Raw genomic sequence first — 22,853 nt, 5'->3', positions numbered from 1 at the left:
TCTGGTGGATTTTGCTCATCCTAGACTAAAAATTCATAAAAATATAATCTATTTTTTATAAATCCATGTCGAATTTCTTTCATGTCATGTGGCTTTCTTATTTCGTTGTTCGGTACAGTTAAATGCATTACACTAGTTCCTTGGTTTAAGCATTGCTGCTTGCAGCCATAGCTACCCATGATTGAGCTCAAGGTTTTACAAACGAGCTTGACTGGACCCTAGGCAGCATTTTGCGACAGGATTACACAGTAAGACCACACACCCGTACCATATAATACCCCAAATCCTCACAATGTGTCATCCATGTACCTTTAAATGCAGAATTGTTAACCTTTATTTCCCAGTTATAACACAATTGGCATAATAAATATACTGTACAGGTTTCAAAAATCGTTCACAGACAATGAAGATAATTCCCTGCTGTTTTATTCAGCTCATTCCCCCAGCAACGGAATGTGTCCTCTTCCATATTCTTAACTGCCATCATCCACTGGTTTTGCAGTCACTGGGGAGGTATATACTAGTAAGGCTATTTTCTCCCAATTATTACTCTGAGAAGTTCTGATTGTGGTTTTAGTACAATATGACATTATTACCTACGATATTATTCCTTTTATGGCTCTGGCTAATTAGTGCAGTCCATCAATAGCTGGCTCAAAAGTCTGTGAAAAGTGTGACTTAATTTCTAATACATATAACTTCCTCTACACGTTTTCACCTTTGAAACTCTTCCAGCCACAGGTTTTACTGTGCTCGTAGTGTGTAACTTGAGTACTAAATGGCACACTTGTATTGAGTGGCACTAAAATAACACTGAATTGCTTATATGGCACCTCCATGTCTGAAGCAGACCAACTTCACTACCATTGTAGGCACACTGGTGTTGGACATTAATACACTGCAAAGCCATGCAAGATCGATCCAGTGGCTACCCAAGTTTGAATTTTTTTCCCAAAATGAACAAAATACCATGGGTTCTCAAAATCTGCAGCAAGTAAAAGGTTATGTCAAAGACCAACTTCCATTATTCTTGCTTTTGTAGTGGAGGTGAGCATGTCAGTCAGACCTGAAGTGCTTGCACGCTGAACTACTGACACTCAAGAGACTGAAAATTGATGCCTCCACACATTTACTCACTGAGTGAAGACCCCTTTGGTTATGGAACTCACTCCTTCCTTTCATTTCCAGGACTGGGGCTCTCACTTAAATCGGTCTTCAGTTCTGGCGTCAAAGAAAATCAGGAAAAGAAGACGTTCAGCTTTCAAACAAATCCCAGTCTTTTGAATAGACTAGGACTCTCACTCTAGAACCAGACAATAATTCATAACATCCAACAAAAAAAAGGAAACCGGCCTGCTCCTTTAGGGTCCGTTCATCACAGCACCATGTAATTTTCATCAGGAACCAGACATTTACATTGCAGTGAAGAGATGCTTTTTACTGCAATATCTGGTCCGACACCCACTTCTCACTAGACTACAATCTGAAACTTAATCAGTATCTAAGGTAGGTCTACGAGGAAGCTAAAGTGGAGTGGTACACCGGTCTTGTAGCGAGCAGTTTTTGGGAGAAGTGGTTAAGGAAACAAGAGCGATGTAGGAAATGCAGAATTTAAGTGTGGTGGGCACTCGTTAGAATGCTGATCATGCTGTGCTCCTTTGTGAGCCGATGTGATTGTGTTTCACAAAAGCTCTATCCAAGAGGGCAGCCCTTATTTTAAAGTTGAATCTCTGTTGAAGAATTGGATCTACATGATAAAATGATGGACAACATTCAAGACTGTTCTTAGGAGGAGACTGTTTATGCCTTTGTAAAGTCATTTTGACATGTGGAAGTAGCTGCCTTCAGCTGCAGCTAGCTCTAGGGCCCTTCTGAAGAAATACTTGAAAAAGACTTCTGATCATCATCTTTCGAATTGAAAGGCGTTCCTGTTGTGGATTCTCTGTGCCATGCACCATATGCAGGGAAAGGCCATACGTTTTAACCTGATACTAAAAGGATTTGTACTAGGACTATGAGGTATTTACTACTTTTTCTTTGGCTGTGAGGGTGGTTATTGCTACTGAAGGCTCTGGAACATATCCCATTGGAAAAAGCAGAGTCATTAACACGACTGCTTGGAATCTTCCGACTACTGAGGAAACACTTTTGGCATTGGTGTGGCTGGTGACTAGCATTTTTGGGCTTAAGATGGCCTTATATTAGAACATTCTGTCAATTTAAAATTACATTATATTTTTCTGTAATACTTTATCCTACCAGTAGACCAGACCACATCCTATAGGTGGTTCGCTGTTGCCACAGATCAGGCTTTTCAATACTAGTTTCTGCGCATAGATAAAATAAGACATACCTCGCTTATGTCACAGCAACTTGTGTGGTAAAGGGATAACCTTCCTGATACTCCCACTAGAGAACAGAACTCCCTTGCAGTCAGGCTTAAGGACTTCTTGACCTGACAGGGACTGACCTTGTATCAATGAGCCCTTCGGATTGTGAGAAAAAGGAGTGCAGTCAGCCTGTTTTTCAAGAGGTATGACTTTACTCCTCCACAAATACAAGGAAACAGTGTTTCACTTGGAGACTAGTCCATGCTGTGCATCAAATTCTGTTACGGCATAGTATCTAAAATGCATTAGTGTTTTCCTCTAGTTGCTTTCTCATCCCTATAAAAGAAGTGGAAAAGCAATATGTATTGAATCTTAACATGCTCAACAATTACAAACAAAAATAAACACACCAACTGATATCCCTTGTTACATATTACTACATATTACCATGTACAAGAATGGAGTATTTTTAAACGCTGCATTGGGCACATTCAGGGGGACCACCCTTTCCCATTTTTCATGGGCACAAAATATTTGTTTGTGGTGGAAAAAGAACCATTGGAGGCCAGAGTGCGCTTGAAGGTCCTGGCTGTATGGATACGAAGGAATCAAGTTCTTTCAAATTTGAAGGATTGTTTCTTCAAGAATGACCGCAGGGAAGTATCCTAACTGCACTGGAGAAGTCCATGATCATGCTTTACAACCTAAATCTGCCATTGGCCACAGAAAATATGGGTAATTGTAGCAATGATGTGGAGAAGTGTGGCTCAATGGTTAGAGCGGCAGACCCTGATGCAGAGGTCTAGCCCGGGACCAGGGTTCAATCCCCCGCCTCAGCGGGACTTGGGCTCAAAATTCCACGGACCTGATAATTCTCGCCTCGGTGCCTATTCCAATCATGGAGTCCCACTCTGCAACTCTGGGCAATAGCTTGCTTAATCTCCACAACGGCCCCCACAACGCTAAGGATGCCTGGCCTCCACCTTGGGGGTGCCCAGGAGTGGACACCTCACAGGGAAAGCCAGGATGGGTTCCACAGCGGTATTCGTGCAAGCGCCTTGAGACCCTTGCGGGTGAGTAGTGCGCTATACAAGTATCAATTTACAATGATGGAAGACATTCTGAAAAAGGATTTTCTACTTTCAATTAATCTGTCTGACACAGTATGATTCAGGCAGTGCCAGGGTGAAAGACCATAAGGCATTGGTTTTTCTAATGCTTTCAGAAGCATTGGGTCAGAATGTTCATGAGTGTAGTTCCAGCAGCACTATCCTGCAAGTACAGTTTTTCGAGAACAGCGGTCAGTGCAACCAAATACTTGTGTTTTGTCCAGCCAGTAAGTCAAGGTGTTATACGTTTTTCCACAGCCGTATAAGACAGGGAGACCATTAACTACTGTTGCCACATTCATAGTTTGAGGAAGTGCCCAGTCTGGGAATGACCCTCCAAGGCAGATGGAGCCCTCAAGAAAAGAGGAACCCATCAGTTGGCTGGCAATTAACTGGCATTGGTAACACTCCAGTGGATCCCATACAAAGGTGATTTGCTGATTCACACGGCTAACATGACAACCATGCACTACATCCAGAAGCAAGTGCAACTCATTTCACCAGTTCACAAAGATGGCACAAATCATTTAAACAATGACCGTCAGCCACCACAGTTACCTTCTGGCATAGCGTCTTCCAGGGGTAGACAGCAAGTTCTCTGACTCTGCAGAAACCCATCGGAGGTTTATGAAGAGGAAATCAACACTAGGACTGTACACACATATTTCTGCACATGGGGGATACCAGAGACCGGTCTGTTTCCAACTAAGACACCAGGATTGCCATAATCCCTAGAGCATGTACGATGGTAGACTAGTCAGATTTTTGCACATGCTTTTCCCACTCTCAACTTGATCAATTATATGGGGCTCGAAATTCAAGAGGTTTCTATAGCGGGGATACTCATTGGCCCCACATGGGCAGGACAGCCGCCTAGAGAGACCAGCCGCATTGCAAGCTGCGCACAGAAAGACCTCTTAACTCCGATACAGTGGCAAATTCTACCCCAGATCACAGGTCCCTTAATCTAGCGATCTGGCGCGTAAAATCAAAGAATTTGTAGAGTTTCCAGAAGAATACATTAGAAAAGTAAGATGCCCCAGAATAAGAGCTTTTTGCTCATCCCAGTAGAAATGTTTTGTTCACTACTGTACTAGATCACAATCAGTCCTTTACAGGTTTTAGGACAGATTATAGTACAATACCATCTGCACTTGCAAAATGCCACTCTAGCTTAGACTTCTGTGCACATTCGTTTGGCTTTAATTAGCCAGCATTAGCAGCTTATTTAAAACAAGCATTTACAATGCAATGGTCTCGGCATCATTAAAGGTAGAGCTATTGGCATTGCTCATGACATTTCTTTTTTTTTCTTTAAATCATAAATAAATGGCATTGTCATTTACATTGCCAATACTCTGCACTCAACAGCACACACCACTCTGCACTCACCACTCTGCACTCACTACTCTGCACTCACTGCTCTGCACTCACTGCTCTGCACTCACTGCTCTGCACTCACTGCTCTGCACTCACTGCTCTGCACTCACTGCTCTGCACTCACTGCTCTGCACTCACTGCTCTGCACTCACTACTCTGCACTCACTACTCTGCACTCACTACTCACTACTCTGCACTCACTACTCACTACTCTGCACTCACTACTCTGCACTCACTACTCTGCACTCACTACTCTGCACTCACTACTCTGCACTCACTACTCTGCACTCACTACTCTGCACTCACTACTCTGCACTCACTACTCTGCACTCACTACTCTGCACTCACTACTCACTACTCTGCACTCACTACTCTGCACTCACTACTCACTACTCTGCACTCACTACTCACTACTCTGCACTCACTACTCACTACTGTGCACTCACTACTCACTACTGTGCACTCACTACTCACTACTGTGCACTCACTACTCACTACTGTGTACTCACTACTCACTACTGTGCACTCACTACTCACTACTCACTACTCTGCACTCACTACTCTGCACTCACTACTCACTACACTGCACTCACTACTCTGCACTCACTACTCTGCACTCACTACTCTGCACTCACTACTCTGCACTCACTACTCTGCACTCACTACTCTGCACTCACTACTCTGCACTCACTACTCTGCACTCACTACTCTGCACTCACTACTCACTACTCTGCACTCACTACTCACTACTCTGCACTCACTACTCACTACTCTGCACTCACTACTCACTACTCTGCACTCACTACTCTGCACTCACTACTCACTACTCTGCACTCACTACTCACTACTCTGCACTCACTACTCACTACTCTGCACTCACTACTCTGCACTCACTACTCTGCACTCACTACTGTGCACTCACTACTCTGCACTCACTACTCTGCACTCACTACTCTGCACTCACTACTCTGCACTCACTACTCTGCACTCACTACTCACTACTCTGCACTCACTACTCACTACTCTGCACTCACTACTCTGCACTCACTACTCACTACTGTGCACTCACTACTCAGCACTCACTACTCACTACTCTGCACTCACTACTCACTACTGTGCACTCACTACTCACTACTGTGCACTCACTACTCACTACTCTGCACTCACTACTCACTACTCTGCACTCACTACTCTGCACTCACTACTCTGCACTCACTACTCTGCACTCACTACTCTGCACTCTGCACTCACTACTCTGCACTCACTACTCTGCACTCACTACTCTGCACTCACTACTCTGCACTCACTACTCTGCACTCACTACTCTGCACTCACTACTCTGCACTCACTACTCTGCACTCACTACTCTGCACTCACTACTCTGCAGTCACTACTCTGCACTCACTACTCTGCACTCACTACTCACTACTCTGCACTCACTACTCTGCACTCACTACTCACTACTCTGCACTCACTACTCACTACTCTGCACTCACTACTCTGCACTCACTACTCACTACTCTGCACTCACTACTCTGCACTCACTACTCTGCACTCACTACTCTGCACTCACTACTCTGCACTCACTACTCTGCACTCACTACTCTGCACTCACTACTGTGCACTCACTACTGTGCACTCACTACTCTGCACTCACTACTCTGCACTCACTACTCTGCACTCACTACTCTGCACTCACTACTCTGCACTCACTACTCTGCACTCACTACTCTGCACTCACTACTCACTACTCTGCACTCACTACTCACTACTCTGCACTCACTACTCACTACTCTGCACTCACTTGAGTCTTGAGTGGAATTTAGTGCACCAGGAAGTGCAAACGGGATTCTTGTGTGTCGATGGCTGTGTGATTCACTTTTTCATAATAAGCAGTTTTTTCGCAGCGCGATGAGAACAGCTGGGGGTTTGCCATTTAGTTTACAAAAACTCCTTTGCCAAAGTTAAGAAGTCGCCGATCTCTTCAATCAAGATTGCAGATATCCATGGCATTGCAGATAAAAAAAAGTAGACTGAGTGGTTAAAACACATAACTGTTGAATTGGAGAAGATGGTATTTGTCATAAGTGGAATAAGTCATCGCTCACTCTATTCTCTGCACTTCATAACAAGTAGAAGTGGAGAAATACGTGTTCTTTACAAAAGATGTGATTATGTGGAAAGAAAATCAATGTATTCGTCGATTATTTATTATTTGAAAGGCTAAGGATCGGCTGTGATTTATTATTAATTACTGTTCATTAAAATTTCCCATTGGCTATGTATGTTCTACACATGGTTTCACCTTCCATATTTCAGGAACACAAAAGGTTTCTTGGAATTGGAACAAGATCGGGTTACTGGTGTTATAAAGTCAACAGAGTGCGGGAGGTTTGCACTGGTGCTTTAAAAAAAAATTGCATAAGTTTCTTCATTTTGGAGCACGATGCCTTTGTTAATTCTATTTTTAAACAATAATACATTTGCTTACATATACACCTGTCCCTTTAGTCTAACTAAATATAATCTCTGATACCAATATGCCCGTGGTTATTATATATGTTTAAAGCCGCATTGCGTGTTGCTTGTCGGTCCATTAAACCAGCACGGCACTCCACTCTCTGCAATGGCCATGGCTGCGCTCGACAAACTTTTAAAATCAACTGTTTTACCATTTTAAAAAAAAAGTAATATTACTGCCAGTTTGGTCGTGATTGGGAAAACAAAAGCCGGTGCGCCCCCGACCCGCAGCAAGCGGCGTGACGTGAGTCTGATAAATACACTGCAAAACACATTCTCCTTTTCAGCAAGTAAAAATATGTGATAAAATATGTGTTTAGCTCCATAATGCTGACGGGTGCACTATTAACAAACAAGCTTTCCCTTTTGCAGTAAGTAAAACATTTATGATAAAAAATGTGTTTAGTACGAGGATACAAACCGAGCCGACACCGGCCCAGCAGACAGACGAGCTGCATGCGAAACCTATCGTGGGGCGGGACTGACAAAACGAAACCTATCGTGGGGCGGGACTTCCGTTTTGTGAAGCCCGCGCCCACGGACTGCCTGGAGGAGCACCGAGGGAGAGCCCCGCGGTCGGAGGCTGCACAAGTCCGGAGGGCCTTTGACCGGTGAGCGGAGCGGAGCGGGGCGGGGGGGGGGGGGGGGGAGAGAATGCCTGTATGTCTGCGTGTCCGGAGGGCCTTTGACCGGTGAGCGGGGCGGGACGGGGGGGGGAGAGAATGCCTGTATGTCTGCGTGTGTGTGTGCGACGGCGGAGGCGACGGTGACGGCGGGGGAGGGGGGGCCTCGGTGCACTTGTGTGTGTGCGTATGTGTCAGGGGGGGAGTCTCTGTATGTATGTATGTATGTATGTATGTATGTATGTGCGTGCATGGGCGCTTGTGTGTGTGTATGCGCATGCGTGTGTGGTGCTTGAGCTTCCCAGGAGACAGCGCCTGGCCACAGCGCGCGTTCCCGTTTCAAATCGGCTCCAGGGATGCGCGCGCCCCAAACTGTCTCCTGGGAAGCACACTCCCTAACATAAGATCTCGGCGGAGACGCGCTTCCGCGCGTCTTTAGCCGAGACCTAAAAACAGAATTCCTGTCCATTTTCAGAAATGCCAGTCATAAAGGCTTCCTTATAAATATTAAAATGCATTATCTTTCAAACAATAAACCCAGCCCTAGCTTGGGACTTAAGTCTGGCATTGACATGACTTATGCGTCCACTTTTTGAACCAATGCATTCAGTTTCTTTGCACTTCCTGTCACTAAGGGTGGTTTTCCTTTATGTCCCTAATTGGAGCTTTGTTAATTGAGCTGTCTAATTTGCATTTTCCAGGTGCATAAGGGGGAGGGGGAAGGGAAAGGGAAGTCGAAAGAGGGAGGGGAAAGGGGATGAGTCGGGGAAGGGGGAGAGGGATAAGGACCTCGAGAGAGAAAGACCTGGAGACCTTGCCCATCCAAAGATTGTTTTACTTTTCCTTGTTAACTGGTCTGATGATGTACTCTGGGTGTTCACAAACCCTCCCTAGTAGCTGATGGCATCTCTGCACTCACAAGATATAAGGAGACTTCTTATGTGCTGCTTACAGTTGCTAATAGGAACACCTCTCGGCGTTTTGTTGCTTTCTCACAGCGCATGATGCTTCAATTTCCAAGTTGGGAATAGACCTATGGATTGTTAGATGTACTCATATTTGTTATGCAAAACACACATTTACAACTACTCCTAGCCCATTCTCCACTAGGAAAAAGTTAGCAATGACATTCTTGGGCAATATTCCACTTCTTGTCTTTTGAAGAGCAGCTATATGGGTAACAGTTTTATCTTTTAACTAAGCTTTACTGTATTGATATCCAAGCATTTAAAGATAAGTTCAAGTTGGGGAGACCATCCCTAAAACAATGATTGTTTTCCTTTTGAAAAGCTTCATGGGTTGAGGATCTAACCGTTTGATCATATCATATGATCAGCTTGTGCATTTTCTTATTCTTTTCACCACCACTTGCGTCTTGAGGTAGAGGATATGCTGCGTAATTCGAATTCCAAGAGAGTTCACTCACCATAATTTACACTTAAGTCTTGCTATGCTTGATTTTACCAGTGAAAGCTCCGTTGCATTCCTGTGAATTATCAATGCTGCCTTGTTTAGTATATTATCAGCATCTGTGTTTTTTATTTGGTGCATCTGGAAGCTAGCTACCTAGCATTTGGTAGCGCATTACATTTAATAAACAGGAGAATACAATGTGGGGATTCTTACCAAGATGGAGCTGTACCAATTCAGATTGCATCAGTGGATTATTACTTTTGTAACAGATTTGAGTGAAGTAACAAGGCTTCATTCTGTGGGCCTATTCCATATGCTACCAAGGAAAGGTCATCTACTTATGCTTTCTCAAAGTTGTTGTCTTCACTGGGAATTTTCATGGCTGCTGCTTGACCTTCACTTCATAGGTTTGAAAGTCTTTGCTGCCAAGAAACTGAGGCAAGTATAGAAACATTGCTTGGAAGATAAGTACATAAGTACATTTTCAAGTCTCTTTCCATTTCTTATTCTAGTCCCCACCCCATCCAAATACTTGCTTATTGCTGGGGAACCTTAAAAAGACAGAAGTTACAGAGGGCATATAATACATTAGAAGAATAAGTCAAATATCCCTTGGTAGCATTGGTTCTGATAGATACTGTTCAGTGAGTTCTTTATAGGTTGTCTAGCTCACCTCTCAGACTATGGCTTGAAATATTAGAGAACTAAAGGGATAAAGTATGATTGTGCTATTTATGCACTAGTAGCATGCCCTATCTGTCATCTTGCATCATTCTGCTAGATACGTGGTATCCCCTGGCAATTTGACTGTGTGAGATGTGTATAGCCTTAGCCTTCATCTGGGCTGTTTGAAGAAAAAGTGTCAGCAGAAGGAACAAAGGGCCAGACTTACTAAGCTTTTCACCAATCACAAACCCTCTGATTTAGTAAATCAGAGGGTTTATGACCAGTAAAAAGCTTTTTTTTAATGTACTAAACACTTTATGCGGTTCTAAACATTTCTTTCTAAATTGAAAATTGTGTTTGAAAAAAGGTTACTGATTTGGTATTTGGAAGGGGTGTGCTTTGGGTGTCCTTTTCAAATACTGAATCGTTATCGTGATTCGTGTTGCAAATCATTGATAAGTTACCAACTCCCAAGTTCGGGTGGCAGCTCATTTGCAAAATGTAAGTGGTCCCTATGGGACCTCTTCCCCTTTTCAAATTAGGGTTGCACCTTCAGCGGTTGTAGGCAGTGGTCCAGGAGACCATTGCCAATTCTCAATGGAGTTTTTCGAAACTGGAAACCTTTTTATTATCTTAAGCAGCCCCTTCACTTTAAGGAAGTCAGAATGTTTAAAAAAAAATGGAATTCGAAATGTAAAGTCAGTTATGATGGTCTGCTGTCCCTTGATATCCACCATGCCCATCTTTGCAGCCAACCGAAGGGAGCCGCAATTTGTGTCTGGCCAATAAATATTTACATTAGGCAAGCTGTTCTGTGCTTCCCTCCAAAACATTGTACAAACCAACCTATTAGGACATAGGTCAGTTAGCAAAATAAGTTATTGGACACACAAATTCGGTATGCAAGTTGTGACCGCTTGTTTTAACACAAGTTCACCAAACATGCTCTATTCTTCTGTTGTGTCAAGTTTGCAGTTTTGCCTGTACTGAATTACCATGAATTTATTTGTATTGAAGTAATCTTCTAGATGGCTAGCAGCCAATCATCCTGGATTAATGCACTGCTTATTCAGCCATGCTGAATTGTTTTTTTACTGTGGTTTCGGAATGTTTAGTAGTCGTGTACTGAAATCCAAAGTTTGTACCACCTCACATGATGTATTTTATCCAGTAATATATACCTGCAGAGAACAAAAGAATGTTTCTTATTTTGCACCTGCTTCTTTCCCTATATCCTAATATGTGCTTTTTGCAATATAAAATGTTTACAAAATGAAGCTTCCATTTTTATTTTATGAAAGCCATCTTTATTTTAAAGTCTATGACAATGGAAACAGGACGAGGTTTAAAGTACGGTTTGTCACTAAACATCTAATTTGGGGACGTTTGTTTGTGTTTCAATCTACCTTAAAGGTGTCCATGCTACAAAACCAGGGCCGAGAAATGATGATTGTAACCAGTGGTGCTGTGGCATTTGGTAAACAGCGTTTGCGTCACGAAATTCTCCTCTCTCAGAGTGTGAGACAGGCTCTGCATTCTGGCCAAAACCAGCTCAAAGACATGGTAAGAGATCATTTAATTGGCGTACTCTGTGTTTTTTCCTTTAATGACCATATATTCTTTCAGCCCGGCTTCTAAGAATTTAACAACAGATTCTAAATCATTGAGGAGGGAATGTTCATGTATTTATGAGCGGGGAAATATAGAGGTAGATGGAGAGAGAGAGATTTTTGCTTTAAATGATCGGCTATGGTTGGTAAGCGGTCCTTCGAGAGGACATTTCATGAAATTAGGTTGTTTAACTAAAGATGCTCTAATCAAAGAGCGAGGAACATGAATAGTGAGTGGAGATGATGGGATACAATGATTCTCAGTTTTGGGTACTTTGAGCTAATTTGCAATAAATGAGCGTGCTGATATTTTACGAAGACTATTTTTACTTTTTAATAACATACTGGTACGAAGATGTTAGGTGCTGTCCATTAGGCTCTGTATTTGGCAAAATAATATAGAAAGTAAGTTAACAGTAATCTAGATGGTGTTCATTGAGCTTCTTGGTTTAAATACAAAGGGCCAGATGTATGACCCTAAATTGCCGTTCGCAAACGGGCAATCAGCCTGTTTGCGATTGCAATTTAGGTCATGACCATTTACAAACCTCATTTTGCTAATCTGTATATTTAACCGATCTGCAAAATGGGGTTTGCGACTCACTATTAGGAAGGGGCATTTCAAGGGCGCCCCTTCCTAATAGCGACTCGCATTTGTATGTATGAATGTTTTGCAACCGCAATTGCGGTTGAAAAATACTTGCAATTTACCACCTACTTCAAGTAGGTGGTAAACTAATAGTAAATAGGGAAGGGGTCCCCAGGTGACCCCTTCACCTTTGTGAATCGGGCAAAAAATATTTTTTAAGGCCACTGCCTTCCCTTAATAAATTAAAGTTAAAAATGTCATTTTTCTTTTTTTTTAATGCATCCCATTTTCCTTTGAGGAATATGGGCGGCATTTAAAAAAATGGTGGTCTGCTGACCCCAGTAGGCCACCATCCCTGTGAGTGCTAGCCATTCATAAACGGGTCGCAAATTGCGCCTGCCTCATTAATATTATTGAGGCATGCAATTTGCAGCCCCATTAGGAATTGCAAACAGTGTCTGAGACACTGTTGTACATCCCAATTTATGAGTTGCAAATTGCGAGTCGTAAATGCGAAGCAATTTGCGAGTCGCAAATTGAAGGGTCGTACATCTGGCCCAAAGTGTAATGGTTGATTCTTGGTCATAGTTTTGGTAGTTCAAAAAGAGGTGAGAGTTCATAGCTATTGCAGGGCTAAATTACATTTTCAAACTCCATATTTAAGGCCTCCGCAATTGCTGTGCAGTTATATTCTTTTAACACAAGCCACCAATGTCAGTATGTCTGAGAGTTCCTGGATCATCACTCTCCAGTAGGTTTGTATGTGGGGGTATTCCCAGTGTGTATCCATAAAGGATCCTACTGCCTCAACAGATATGAAACAATTTGGTATGGACGCTTTCTCAATGTTTTGCAGTCTGCGGCGGTCATACTCGACCCTATGGAGGATTTAGAATTGTATTGAGCGTAGGCGCGACATAATGGCAAATTCACGTGAGCGCATCAGCGCCGCCTTCCAGTCTGTGTCCTCTAAATCACCCACATCTCGCCTCCATTTCTCTCTGAGTTGATTATTGATCATTCTGTACGAATGGGAGACTGCACCCCCTACCCAGTTGTGTTGCCGACTGCAGACTCTGGGATCCCCTCGCTTTGTATAGGTAGTGTGAATGTGAGCTCTGTTCTAACAAATTGCACGCAAGCATAAATGTCAGGAGATTGTGAAGTGCAAAGATCCTGGTATTAATCAGGTAGGCTGCCCAGTAGTACCCTTCAATATCTTGGAGTGTAAGCCCACCGTTACATTGAGTACGCTGTAGTGTTTTGAGCAATATTCTAGGGTGTCCCCCATTCCATAGTTGAGTTATCAAGTCCTCATTAAATCTTGGTGAACACAGTCTGGGAAACTGGATGTGTTCTGGAGCACATATAATAATTTGAGAAGTGTAATCATTTTGAAGAAGGCTGCCCCATAAAGGAGAGAGGAAGTCCCCTCCATCTTCGAACATCGGCTTGAAAGTTTAAGAGGACGCTTAGTCACCCGAAGCCCTTGTGATAGTGGCAATAGGTCTTGTGTGCCTTGTGGATTATATAGCACGTATTTGTCCCAATTAAGCCTATATCCCGAGTGGGCCCCGTATTCCCCTAGTATCTGAAAGAGCACCAGAATAGTGTTCACCAGGTCTGTTATGTATAGGAGTATATCGTCGGCGTATCATTTTATTTTTCCTCTATCTCGTCCGTTGCAGAGATTCGGAACCCCCTCTCAGGCATGTAACCTCGCCACACATGCAAGAAATTGTACCATAAGGGCAAACAAGAGCGGGGACAAAAGGCATCCCTGCCTAGTCCCTTTTCTCGATTGCAAATTCAGCGGACATCTTTCCGTTCACTCTAACCACCGCAACTGAATTTTGGTACAGGACCACCGCCCACTTTCTAAATTGATGGCCAAAGCCAAACTTCAGTTCCGTCTGCTCGAGAAAAGGCCAGTGGACTGCGTCAAATGCCTTTTCAGCACCTAGGGATAGGAAAACATGCAATGCCCGATGGGCCAGCACTGCCATCAGCCAATTAATTATGTGTGCGTGTCCGGTTGAGGTGTGTTGACCTGCGGGGCATGAATCCCGATTAATCCCGATGTATTAGTGGTGTGATGACCTGCAAGAGTTGTGTGGCCAAAATAATGGCCAGTAGTTTTGTCTCCACATTAAGCAATGAGATTGGGCGAGTACTATGATGGTAGCTTTCTAAAGATCCGGAGGGAGTGTCCCCAATTCCCTCACCTCTCAGAACAGGTTCAGCAGGTGGGGTCCCAGTAGGCTCGCTTGGCGCTTATGAAACTCTGTAGGAATGGCGTTGGGCTCTGAAGTTTTCTCTGGCTTCTTTTTGGCTATGGCATCCTGAATCTCGTTCAGCGTTTAGGTCTTCTTCCAGAGACTGTCTCGCATCCTCCTCCAGCACCAGAGTGGGAACCACGGCCAAGTATAGCGTTATGGTATGAGAGTCATTGAGCGGGCCATCATCTGTTTTTTTTTTAGCCCCTTCCTGTGCCAAATCCCTGTATTCCGCTTGCCGAGTTGCAATCTGTCTGAGAACAAAGGGGTTAGATACCGACGCCGGTGACCCTTCGAGCTGTAGGGTCTGAATTTCCAGCTCCTTGAGCTCTGCTGCTTCCCTTCTTCTATGTGATCAAATTCTGGGACCTGTCTCGAAGCACAGTCTTAAATGCTTCCCACAGCACTATTTTAGAAGCCATTGACCCTCAGTTAAATGATTTCTTCTGGCACTGTTTTCCGCGTCCTGTATTCTCCAGACCAAATCCTTATTTGTGGCACTAAGCTATGTCACTTCTTCTCAAAGCCTGTGGACGATGTCTCCCACCTCTGAACATCTGATTTCCGCTGTCATGACCCTCTCAAACAAATTCTGCAGGTCTTGTCTCAGAAGAGAGACCTCTGAATATACCTTCTCGATCCTCCTATCTAGGGCCTCCCGGAAGGATTGGATTGCCATTAGAAGTGCTGCGTTGATCGGCAGAGCTGGAACGCCTGCTTCAGCCTTTATCTGCAGGCTCAGCACTTTAGTGTAGCGGTCCATATTCCCCTGTCTGGGAGGTTTGGGATCTGTGTCCTTGCCCATGATTCAGGCTCTGTCTGCACGAACAGAGAAAGGAGGGGCGGAGGGGGTACGATATAAGAGGCAGCATTGGACGCAGGCCGCATCCCCCAGGACCGACCCCTGCTCTGTTTTTGCTTCAGGTCCTCGTTAAACTCACACACGTGAAGCCCTCTCCACCTGTGGCTCATAGGCCCCCCCATCAGGCAGTTCGCAAGCACCAGTCCATCAGTATCCCTTCCACATTGTCTTTAACTGCACTATGGTGAAGGGTGCCAAGCGTCTGTATGCCACTAGTGAACTGGTCCTTCCTTGAGTCACTGTCCTTCCCTCACTCAGGGCGCCTCTCGCAAGTGCCAGTTCTCTGCAGTGCAGACCGGAGCTTAGTAGAACACCCACACATCCAAGCCATTTGTAGTAGTATTTCATGGTGTGTTCACAAGAGGTTCCAGCAGGGTCAGATTGGGATCACAATTTGACCCGGGCACTGACGAAATAAGTGGCCCACATTTGCGGGCGTGGCCCACATTCGAGGGGCGTGGCCCACATTCACGGGTGGGCCCTTTCATAAAACACAAGGAATGTAAGTGGGAGGATATTGTTCCTGGGAAGGACACAGGGCCAAGGTGACAATCTCCTACAAGCTGAGCACCTTAAAACAGCCAGGCCCCTTTCTATAAAAAATTATTCCTCAGCCCTCCAGCGTAGCAGCACCTGAAAAACAGCAAGGACCCTGTCTTTTAAAAGATTATTCCTCCAGCGCAGGAGCACCTGAAAAACAGTGAGGCCCCTTTCTATTACACAATTATTCCCCAGCCCTCCAGCGCAGGAGCACCTGAAAATCAGCGAGGCCCCAGCTGTTTCTAAATTACTCCGCCCTCCCCAGCCCTTCACTGCCTCAGGGCAATGGGGCGGCAGGAGAAGGGCTAAAGCAAAAACACAGCTTCTGGGCCATCCATAGGTGTGGGGGGTGGGGGGGTGAACTAAGGTGAAGATGGTGCGAGTTCCCCACATCACCTAGCCCACATAGTGAGACCCATTCTTCCTCGCCCACTATGCCCTAAATGAGAGGGGCTGTGGGCGAAGTCTCAAATGCAAGCACTGTTTCTGGGCTGTGTGGGCCCCAGGGGGGCCGAGGTGAAAATGGCTCATAGGCCTGAGCAACACTTGGCCCCCTGGGAGGCTGATTCTTGCTCACAATCACCCCTACCAGCCCACCATCAGCATGATTGCTTGGGTGGGCAAGGGGTCAAGGAGAGGCCACAGCTGATCATCGCTGAACGCCGGTAGCACAGCGAAGCTGCTTTCCTCTCCCTGTCAGTGCTCTCTGTGGACTGGTAAAGGGGAAAAAAACGGCCCACAGAGTGCACTGAGACACCGGCCTTTCGTCCCATGCCCGCAGTGCCAATCCGCCCCTGGGTTCCAGCACCTTCTGCGCTGTTGTGCGTTGCCCGCAGTCAAGTGGGAGGGGAGGTGAAAGGCCGCAGCCAAACCGATTGTCGCTGTAACAATGCGCCTTCTAGCGAAGGGAACCCCTTGGCTGCACCTTCAGGACCTTGCAGTCTGTGGGCCGGGCTACACCGCACCCTGCGTCAACGCCTCCGGTGCTGGTGGGGGAAAGAAAAGGAAGCTGGCCTCCAGCAGTGCCGCTACACCACCCTTTAGGGCCTCCGCCAGGCCTCTGTCACCGCTATTGACACCTCTTCTTGCAGTTTTTTACACTGCATCGCCAGTGGGAGTGAAGGTGAAAGAAGGTAAGCAGGATGTCCGCAGTCACTGCATTTTGCCGTCAATAAAAAAAGAGCCCCCAGTCAATGCCTGCAGGCCCCTGCCGTCTTTGGGACGCATCTAGGCCACACTTTACGACTACGCTTCTGGAGCAGGTGTATAGACAGGAGATAGGCCCCCAGTGACAGGAGCGGTCCTACGACTTTTGATGCCTCGGGCGAAAAAGAAGTGAGGCCCCTCTAATTTGCATGTGACATCACAAGAAATGACATCACAGAAAATCTTCTTTGGTATTGCCAAGGGACCTTATATGTGCAAATCAGTCACATGGGTAAATAGATAAACACCCAAATGAAACAGGTCTCTCTATTTTAAAGCTGTATTAAGTGGATTGTCACATTTTAGGAAACAACTAAAAACCTTTTTGTTTTAACTTTACTCATTAAATGATTCCGATGTCCTCCTCTTTTCACTAGGTAAGCGCTGAGATGCGCCCGGGTGAGTCGCGCGCTATAGAAGTGTACTTAACATAACATAACAAAAACTAGGCACAGGTCTCACAAAGATGGACTTCGTTACTCCATGTTAACTGATTGTTTCCAGTTTAGTGCACAATAAAAGGTCCAGAGCACCTCAGAATCCTATTTGGATGGCATCACTATGGTAATAATTATACAACCGGATATAGCTAAATAAAGTTGAGTTTGAATACATGTCCTTTTCATTATTATTATTAAGCTTTATAAATCACAGGTTAGAATTAAAAGGGCAGCAGAGTTCTGTAGAAACAAAGCAAAGCATTTAGTTACGAGCATCCATGTGAGGCTGCTTCATCGAAGGGATAAAGTCACCACTGTACTGAAAAGGCTGTTTAAAATGTGAGTTTTTACAATTCCTAAACTTATACGTGATTTGATTTATTCCTTTCATTTGGATATTGTACTGCTGCATTTATAATAGAAAAATGAACTCAAGTTCCAGAATGCAAGAAAATAACAGCAAAACTGCTTGCATGTGATTTAAAGAAGCAACTTGAGGCCTCCTCTGGTGGTAGTCTGTGCTGGTGAGAGTTACAGGTTTCACATAAATCCCTTGCACTCTGACTGGAAAAAAGTTTGATGATGCCCTTATTCTGGAACCATTAGTGAAGCCAGTTGTGAGGCTAAGGCAGTGGACAGCCTTGGTGTGAGTGTGTTCACGCAAGTGTGTGTGTTTGTTTCCCTAGCATAGTTATTTATTTTGGACAACTTGCCTATTGATACACGCACAATATACACCTCAAGCACAGCTCGTGGCACTATAAGGCTTTCCTTGGAACCCCATACTTAAAACAAAACATGCTATAATGTCATGCATATGATGTAGATGTGCCATAAGTAAACATAGGGCAAATACAGAAATGTCATACATAGGCACAGGATAGCCAGAAAATTAAACTAAAATACCCCCCACTTTGTACCAAAGCCCTTTTGGCACCAAGCAAGCCATTGCAACCCTCCATAGAAGAACTCTCTTGTCTCTTCCATCTACACATCTATACATTCATCCTCCCATCCTCCCAGCCACCTACTGATATCCACCATTTCTCCTTTACATTCTGTCATCTATTCATTCTTTTATCAATCATTGTCTTTCACCATTCTGTATGCCTGTCCATCCCTATGTTCCCATCCATATCCAAACCTAGCCATCAATAATTTCACCCATTCGTCCATCCATCCGTTCACCCATCCGTTCACCCATCCGTTCACCCATGTTTTCAATCATCCATCAATCTCACTGCTCATCCATTCAGCCACACTTTCAATCCATCCTTTCCCTCATCCATTCATTTATCTATCCACTCATCCGTCCATCCATTTACACTTTCACTCATCCATTCATTCTTTCATCGCTCCACCCTCACTTTCACTCATCTGTTCATGCTTTCACACATTTGCCTATCCTTTCGCTCATCCTTCCATCCTTTCACTCCATCATTCCACACTTTCACTCCATCACATCCATCCTTGCAGCCACCATTTTACTTATCCATTTATCCACTCATCTATTTTTTCACTCAGCCATCCACCCTTTAACTCCACCCACCCTTTCACTCCATCCATCCATCCACCAGTCATCCCTTTCACACTTCCATCCACCCACTCTTTCACCCATCCAATCAGCAGGGAGTTCACGTCATGCATGATGGATAGTGCCAATGTGAGGTGATTGTGACATGGCGCTGTGGTTCCTTTCTTCGCACTTTTATAAAAGACAAACTCAGCCCAAAGTCTTTGGAGCACTTTACAAAAGTACCAATCCCATTACAAAAGGTCAAGGTTTTCTAGGCATGGGGAGGTTTAATGATTTGTCCAAATCTCAGGATTTTGAGCTAATGCCAGGACCTGTACCTGGTTCCCCACTTCCACTAAACTACTCCATGTGCTGCGAAGCCCAGGTGAGGGAGTTTTATCCCCTGGGCTTCATAGCACTGAGGCCAAGAAGACTGCTGCTTCCTGCCTTGGCCACACAGCACTGGTTAACACCAGCAAGGCCTAGGGAAAGGGCCCCATACCTGGACTCAGTAGCCTGATGCAGCTCTTCAATGCCCAGGTGACTGAGCTGTGCTAAATCCTGCCCTGCCATATCAGTCTTTTCTGGGTGCTTCCTCTTTCCCCAACCCACCTCTCCTCACCTGATAATGTCCAACTGGTCCTTGAAACAAATGGGCCCTTGGCAACGCAAAACAGAAAAAGCAGGCAAGGCTTCAGGGCAGGTTAAGTGAGGTGCTGCCTGGCTCCTAAGACCCTGCTCCTGAGGTCGCGAGCCAACACATTTGTTGGCTTTACTGCTGCCCACTTCCCCACCCACTGTTTTCCTTTCCTCACCCCTGCACCCACAGAAATGCCACCATGCCCTCGGATGAGCGGTCAAGACACCTCCCTTGAAAAATACATTTGTGATATGATCGGAAGGTGGGCTGACTGATAGTGTTGCATTTCCCACAGAAGCAGGGCCCCATGTTTTTAACCTGAGAAAAGGGCCCTGGGCAGCTGCCCACATTGCCATGCTTAGAGCCGGCCCTGCCCAGACTCTTCCATTCTCTCACTGATTCAGCCTGTTGCATGCGCTGCTCCTCTTCTCCCAAGCTTCTTGCACTTTGTTGCTGTTCTGCCCCCATTATTTTTATCTGCCACCTCTCTGCTGTATGTTTACTCAATCATCTCTCACACCCACCTCTTATCTTAGTTCTTTCCTTTGTCATATTCCCTTTATATGCACTGCACCTCCATTCTCTGTGCTTCTTTCACTCTCTTCCTTTATCATAGGGGAACAAGGTTGCCACAAGCCGGTGTTCTACCCCTAAAGCCCGTATTTTTAACCCTTACCTGTATATACTTCAAACAACAGGTACAAAATAGAAAGTACTTTTAAATATGCTATGGAGATGTGTTAACAGTACCTAACTAATAGTTAAAGTAAAGAAAGGCAGAAAAACCATGTTACAATTGAAAACATACTATTTTTTTAGAGTCCAATTTAGTCTAACGTCTAAGCCTTTGCAGACTCCTTTCGACTCATTACTGCGAGACCCAGGGAAGGGGGGCCCCTCCCTTGGTCCTCACAGCATTGCAGCACCATCATAACAGGGTCTCTTAAAAGGCACTGTGCGAGGCCCCACTTGCAACTTATTATTATTATTTTTTTAAAACACACTTTTATTGTTTTCCAGAGCACATATCGCCATATCATTCTGTTACAATAGACTTGAACATATTCAACCGTGTTCGTCCGACAATTCTACATTTCTAAACTCTACTTGTCATATCATAGTACCAATACAGTCTGTGCCGTAGTAATTATACATTTCCATCTGATCCCAACGGTTATCCCCTGGATGGCTACTGTGTAGTGTTTGTTTCACCATCTCATGCACATTGTCTTGCCTCCATATTACAATTTTAGCTCTAGTGGCTATCAGATATCTTTACTGCAGGCTGCCATGTACCATCGCTATTGTTTATGTATGAGCATATAAGTATTATATTGAGTGTGGTTGTGAGTGATAGTATTCTTAGTGGTTGTGAGGGAGAGTATTATTAGTGGATGACTGTGGGAGTGTGCGGGATTTGAATAAATGTATGTTACCACTAGCCTCTTATGGCACACTGTATAATAGATTCACTATCACTTGATGTTTTATGTGTTTCTGATTATCTATGCTGAACCCCTTAGAAAAACGTTAGCCTGACCAATGAAAAATAAAATATATATTTTTCTATAATTAATGTGTATGGACTCTATGTGATGAAATGCCAGCTCTGATGCGTAACCCCTTGTCACCTTTTGTTTGAGTGTTAGGATCCCCCTGTGGGACCTTGAAAACTACCCTGGCAGGGTTTTCTCTTGTTCTATTTAGCTGCTATTTCCCCTTGTTCTATTTAGCTGCTATTTCCCCTATTTCCTGCCAGTATCCTAAAGCCTTACTGGGGAACCCCCTTCTATTTTTTTTTTAACACACTTTTATTGTTTTCTCGAGCACATATCGCCATATCATTCTGTTACAATAGACTTGAACATATTCAACCGTGTTCGTCCGACAATTATACATTTATAAACTCTACTTGTGATATCACAGTACCAATACAGTCTGTGCCGTAGTAATTATACATTTCCATCTGATCCCAACGGTTATTTTCCAAGGTGAACAAATAAACCAAACTTCCCAACAACACCCCCCTCCCCCTGGTCCTGTGCCAAGTTAGATATACAATACAGTTGCCATGTCTAGTCTCTCCTGCTCTTTTGAATACTATGCACTTGTTAGTAAATACAGTAATATTTCTCGAAGCGTGACGCTCTGTAAGTTATATGGTTTATTGTGTGCAGTCAGGGGTACTGTACTGCTCTACCTCCACCGCCTTGAGAGCCTCCAACATAACATCCCACTCCAGTGCTATAGGGAACTCTATGTAGTCCTCTCAGTTCTTCCCTGCGCAGGGCAGCGCTCTCTGCTCCTCCCCAACGGAGCAGTTCACTATGCCATGTGTGTCCCGTCGGTTGTCTGCGCGACTTCCAGCGCATTGTGATGGCACGTATCGCTAAAATAAGCGCCAGGTCTACAAACCGGTATTGTACTTTGTGTTTCGATACACATGCATGCAAGCCTAATATACATTCTGCAATTGTAGATTGTAATTCACGCTGTGCGCCTAACAGTATCCCAGAACCCCGTTAATTTGGGACAAGCCCATAACATATGCAAAAGACCAGCTCCTTCTAAGAGGCATCTCGGGCAGTGGTGTTGCGTTTGTGGAAACATTTTATCCAGTTTGTGGGGCTCCTGTCTCTGTGGGGCCCATTGTATTTTTACATAGTGGACCAGTGCAGCATGCAATAAATAGAAGTGCGCCGGCGCTCCCATTTCATTCACAAAGGTATCATGGTCCAAGAGCGTCCCATCCCCAAACAAATCAGCCACCGTGCTGATCCCCACATCCAGCCATGGTGTTATTCTATGCTTAGTAATGCGGCCGTCCATCAGTAGAATTCCCAATAACGGGATGTTGCCTGCATAAGCAATATGTTTACCAGTGTAGTGTATCGCTGCTTTCCAGCATTGAAGCGCGGTGCGCAGCAGAGTGGGGAGACATTTCAGGAGCCTGCTACTGGGCAACAATAGGGTATGCCGGGCACCGCGGTCCATATCACGGTCCGTAAACCCTATCTCTTGCAGGTTACGCCCGGCGGTCCAAAAGGACAACCATTGTAGATGGCATGAGTAATGGCATGCTCTCAATTCAGGGATGCCCAATCCCCCCTGCTCGTGCCCAGTTGTAGTTTTT

The 22,853-nt window shown here is 44.7% G+C and overlaps 1 protein-coding gene across 4 annotated transcripts in view; it reads left to right on the top strand.

Annotated features, from left to right (window-relative positions):
- The window catches only part of ALDH18A1 (aldehyde dehydrogenase 18 family member A1), a 387,760-nt gene that overhangs the window by 69,055 nt on the left and 295,852 nt on the right, over positions 1-22,853 (top strand). For all 4 annotated transcript variants that reach the window (XM_078643525.1, XM_078643523.1, XM_078643524.1 and 1 more), the window contains one exon: positions 11,455-11,604. In XM_078643525.1, the coding sequence (XP_078499651.1) occupies positions 11,455-11,604 (150 nt within the window). The remainder of the gene's footprint in view (positions 1-11,454; positions 11,605-22,853) is intronic.

The sequence above is a fragment of the Lissotriton helveticus genome, chromosome 5_1, assembly GCF_964261635.1.
Source record: "Lissotriton helveticus chromosome 5_1, aLisHel1.1, whole genome shotgun sequence".
Lineage (NCBI taxonomy): Eukaryota > Metazoa > Chordata > Amphibia > Caudata > Salamandridae > Lissotriton > Lissotriton helveticus.
This window is presented reverse-complemented; position numbering and strand designations above follow the sequence as displayed.